The 5,336-nt window shown below is 43.6% G+C and overlaps 1 protein-coding gene across 1 annotated transcript; it reads left to right on the plus strand.

Annotated features, from left to right (window-relative positions):
* Nucleotides 1-333: 333 nt before the first annotated feature.
* LOC110680278 lies at nucleotides 334-1,341 on the plus strand. Its single transcript, XM_021856099.1, has one exon. It carries the CDS (start codon nucleotides 334-336, stop codon nucleotides 1,339-1,341), a length of 1,008 nt encoding a protein of 335 aa, XP_021711791.1.
* Nucleotides 1,342-5,336: the final 3,995 nt, after the last annotated feature.

The raw sequence follows: 5,336 nt of genomic DNA on the forward strand, positions 1-5,336 counted from the left end.
AGAGCAAAGTAGTGCGGAAAGCCACTCCGTTTTGGCCGCCGCCATATTGAAATTGCTGTAGAGAAAAGCAGGGCTAGAGTAGTCACGATTCAAAGTTTAAGTAGAAACAAGGAAGAGAAAAAAAAAGTAACCACTAAAAAGAAGAAAATATCAGAAGAAAAGTGTAGTTTTAAGAAAAAGAGAAAAAGTGTAATATTAAGCAAAAAACAATAATTGAGAAAATAAAGATATTGGTTATAAGTAATTAAAGTGGAAAGTTAGCGATAGCAAAAGTAAGAGAAGAAAAATGATTCAGAAGCCATGAATCAGAAACAAACCAGGAAACAATACAAAATGAGGAGCGAAGGAGCAGCGAAACACAAGGAAAACCAACAAGGGAAAGGAAGTGGAACGGATAACAGCACTGTAGAGATATACCAGGAAAGAAACAGAGAGGACGATGAGGAGTGGACCAGTGACACGGTGTTCCTCGAGCCATTTGACCTGGAAAAATCGACCAAGCAACACCCGGTGTGCATAAAGAAGGCGCTGAAAAGCGTTGGGGTGCAAAACTACACAAGCATCTCGGCAGTGGGAAAGTTTCGCTTCAAAGTCACCTTCCAATCGGCCCACGAAGCAAAGAAACTAGTAGAGGTAAACTTGAAGGAGGAAAACCTAAAATGCTACATGCCAGTCACCCTCAAACAGACTGTTGGGCCGATAAAAGGAATACCGAAATCATACACCGATGAGGAATTAAAAGAAAACCTGGCGAAGGACGTCACCATACTCAAGGTTGAGAGGATGCGGATTATGGACTCGAACAGAAACCTCAAGGATACGGAGAACGTGAAAATCGTGTGCAAGGGGAAAGACCTTCCAGCGAACGTGGAGCTCTACCGATGCTTCTTCAAGGTCGAGTTGTATCTGTTCCCAATTAAACAGTGCAAAAATTGCTGGGCCTTCGGACATCGCAAGGAAAAATGCTGGAGAACGACAAAATGCAGAGAATGCGGAGAAAACCATGCAGGTGGAAGCTGCAAAAGGAAGAGTTGCGTTAACTGCGGAGGATCGCACGATCCAACCGACAGACAGTGCCCCGAGAAAAAGAAGCAGATCCAAATCAACCTAACAATGCAGCAGGAAAAGATGACGTACAGAGAGGCCCGCGCGAAATGGAACGAGCAAAACCAATACGAATTGCTATCGAATGAGGAGGAATTCCCGGACATCGCCCGACTCTGCACAAGCGAAACCCGTCCGGCACCCAATACAAAACGATCAGGGGAACAACAAAAAAACCGGATCATCAACTTTTGCCATCAGCCTCGCAGACGAAAGTATCGTACGCTGACAAAGTAAAGGAAAAGGCCCAAAGCCAGTTTGTGGAAAACCCCCACAAAACCAACGCCTGGGAAAAAACGATGACGGAGATCAAGCAGTTTTGGAGAAATCTGAACTTAGCCAGAAAGCTGATGAAACTTCAGTCAGCAATATACACTGACGTAGCAAGGCATGCAGCAGCAGAAATAAACTACGAGGGAATGCTGATCCGTATCAGTACAACCATAAACCAAATCTTGGATGAATTCACGGAAGAACTGGAGAGTTACGCAGAGAACACCGTAAGAGAAGCAGAAGAGCCAATTGAGAGCATCGATGGATAAGTTCAACATCTTGCAAGTAAATATACAGTCACTCAGGCCGCTAGACACGAGAGAGGAGTTGACAGAATACCTAAAACGAGAGGAAATCAAAATAGCCAGTCTTCAAGAAACATGGATTAAACCCGAAGAAGACTACAAAATAAAAGGATACAAAATGGTAAAAAAAATGCCGAGCGGAAGGGTACGGCGGAGTAGCCCTACTCATCAGAGAAGACGTAGCATTTGAAGAAGTAAATTTACCCGATCTCCAGCCAATTGAAGCAGTAGCGATCAAAACCAAAAAAATGCGAATAAACTTCACGGTAATTTCTATTTACATTCCACCGGACTACAAATTGTTGAAAGAAGAACTTGCTCGAATAAAAGAGCTATTCAATTGCGTCGAAAGGATGGACACGCACGTGATAGTGTCCGGGGACTTCAATGCAAGACATCTTTCATGGGAGCCCGATAGCCACCCTTGTCCGAAGGGAAAGCTTATAGCAGATGAGCTTTTGACGTCCCGACTCGTAATGATGAATGACGGAACGCCAACAACCATCCCACGAATAAACAGCGATCCAACGGCCATTGACCTGTCCATGGCCTCGGGGGATCTAGCCGGTATGATGGAATGGAAGGTAGAGGAAGAGGAGTTTGGAAGCTCACACTTATGCATAGTAATGAGTATAACTACGGAAGCTCCAGTTATCAAGGAAAAACGTAAAAAGGTCAACGTGAAAAAAGCTATCGACTACCTGAACGGCATCCAACCGCAATTCCTCTACGATCCAGAGGAAATGCAAGATATATTTGAGGAGAATATCGAAAAAGCAAGCTACACGATAGTCAACAAAAAAGCAAACTACCTCAAGCGCTGGTGGAATCAGGAGATACAAGAGGCGTACGACAGCAAGAGACTTCATCTGCGTAACTACAACAGGGACAATAGTCTGCATAATCAGTTGAAATTTCAAAAGGCAAGGGCCGTCTTCAAGAGAATAGTGCGGAAGGCGAAAAGAAAACACGACTTTGAAATGAAGGAGAATATCAACGAATCCACCCCGGCCAAGCAAATATGGATTATCATCAGAGGACTAGACACAAGCCTATCAGGAAACAAGAAAGGAGCCGACGCACACCCATCAAAGGAAATTGCGGAGAAATTCGTAGCAGCAAACTATAAACCATTTTCCTCAGCACTGTACAGTTTAGGAAAGAACATCAACACAGATGACGACCTAGGAAAACCTCTGGAAGTAGCGGAGTTCATGCAAATACTAAAGAGCAAGATGGATTACTCAGCGGCCGGAATCGACAACATATCATACCGAATCCTGAAGCAGCTGAAATTGGACATATTAGTCGAGATCTGTAACCAGCTTAATCGAGTATGGAGGAGCAAAAGTATCCCAGAAAGATGGAGGAGGAACAAGCTAGTGTTGATACAAAAACCTAACAAAGACCCGGACGACATAAACTCCAAAAGAGGCATTGTGCTTATGAATGTATTCCTGAAGATTATCAATACAATTGTCAAGGACCGGATGTACCAATACTCGGAAGAAAATGGCTTTTTCCCGGAATTATCGTTTGGATTCAGAAAAGACCACTCCGCCATAAGCTGTGTCAATTATGTAGTTAATTCGGTAAAAGAGGCGAAACAATTAAAAAAACAGAGTTTGGCGATCTTTCTGGACCTGGACAAAGCGTTCGACTCGGTGTACTGCCAGAAATTACTAGGAACGCTGGTACAAAAGGCGACACCATCGAAAGTAACGGAGTGGATCTACGAATATCTACGGGAACGACAAATCAACATCCAATCTCCAGAAGGAACGGTAGCGATCACTACGAACACTGGACTTCCTCAAGGATGTCCACTTTCCCCGTTGCTTTTCAACATTTACACGACGAGTCTACACGAGTTAGAAGAAGATGAAGTGGTCCTTGTCCAGTTCGCGGACGACTTCATAATCCTAGTTTTCGGAGAAGAAAACGAGATAGTCGGTAAAGCCAACCGTTACCTAGCAAAGCTGAATACAAGGTTAACAAACATGAACCTAAAAATAAATCCGAGAAAATGTGCAGCCATTAACTTCAGCAAAATAAAAGACACGAACGTTATACTAAAAATACGCGAAAAGAGGATAGAAATAGTAAATACACACAAGTATCTGGGATACACGATAGACCGAGGCTTCAAACACAGAAAACACATAGAGGAGGTAGTAACAAAGGCAGGAAAAAGCATTAACATGCTTAAGATGATCAGCAACAGAAGAAGCCCAGCAGACCCGGAAACCATGATCAAAATAGGGAACGCCCTGATCAGGTCCAAGATAGAGTACGGAGCAGTAATCTACGGCACAGCAGCCAAATCGAACAAGAAAAAGGTAGAAACGATACAAAACGCATTCATCAGAGTAGCCATGCGATATTTGAAAAGTACACCGGTGAACGTAATGCAAGCAGACGCAGGACAACTACCGATGTACCTGAGACTAGAGTGGCTAGCACTGAAGGAAACTCTGAAGGTAAAACAGAGCAAAAATCCCAATCGCAAGTTCATTGAGAAAGCTATGACAAGCAACCGAGGCAACGGCTCCTATCTATCAGTACTAGCATGCGAACACAAAGTAATTATGAACCAGCTACGCACGAACACGGCAGATCTAGAACAAGAGCTGCGAAAGGTTCAGAATTGCTCATTCGCAGTGAAAACTTCCCTGTCAGGAATAGACTCGAAAAAAACGAATATAAGCCCGGAGCAATGGAAGGCAGCAGCAAACCAGCTTCAGAACACCAAGTACGCTAACAGCAACAAGCTGTTCACAGACGCTTTAAAGAACACGCACGGAACAGCAATAGCGGCAGTAGATAGGACAGACAACACATTTAGCGCCGAGAAGAACAACAGCAACACGAGTATCACCAACGCAGAACTTAGAGCGATTGCAGAGGCGCTCAAAATCGTAACACAGAAGGGATACCTTCGAGCAGTCATCATAACAGATTCGAAAAGTGCCTGCGAATGCCTCAAAAACAAGAAAAAAAGTAGAACGAACCACATAGTTAGAAACATATCGCTACAGATAGAATCGCTGAAAAGAAAGGGAGTACAGGTGACGATCCAGTGGATGCCCAGTCACGTAGGGATCCAGGGAAACGAGACAGCGGACAAGATAGCAGTACAAGCCACAGAAAATAGCGAGATTAAGGACCAAGAAGCCCAGGGATCACTAACGTTAGGTGACGCAGTAATCCTAGCTAAAAAAAACCATTTGGCAAAAATGGACCAAGAAATATCAACAACAAAAGGAGCCAAACACTTCGAGTTTGCTAAGGAACCTATGAACAGACCATGGTGCAAAGGACTTCAAATGACGACAGAAGAAAAAATAGTGTTGAGCCGCATAAGATCAAATCACTGCATGACGAAGGATAGAAGATTCAAGTGGAGATGGGAGGATAGCGAATTTTGCGACTTGTGCGACGAAGTAGAGGACCTAGAGCACACATTATATCATTGCATCAGATGGCTCAACACCAGAGCGAAGGCAAAAGTGTTAGAGAACAGAAAACCCATAGCCAGAATATTTGAGGACCACAAGATTGATGAGTTGAAAAGCATTGTGAAATTCCTTAAAGACATTAACGTTAAGCTGTAAAACGGAAAAAATCTAGCAACATAGGGTACTTCCACCCTAA

The sequence above is a fragment of the Aedes aegypti genome, unplaced genomic scaffold (assembly GCF_002204515.2).
Source record: "Aedes aegypti strain LVP_AGWG unplaced genomic scaffold, AaegL5.0 Primary Assembly AGWG_AaegL5_hic_scaff_1156_PBJ_arrow, whole genome shotgun sequence".
Lineage (NCBI taxonomy): Eukaryota > Metazoa > Arthropoda > Insecta > Diptera > Culicidae > Aedes > Aedes aegypti.

Excerpts from the sequence above, each read along its gene's own strand:
- LOC110680278 (XM_021856099.1), top strand. The coding sequence starts at position 334 with ATGAGGAGCGAAGGAGCAGCGAAACACAAGGAAAACCAACAAGGGAAA.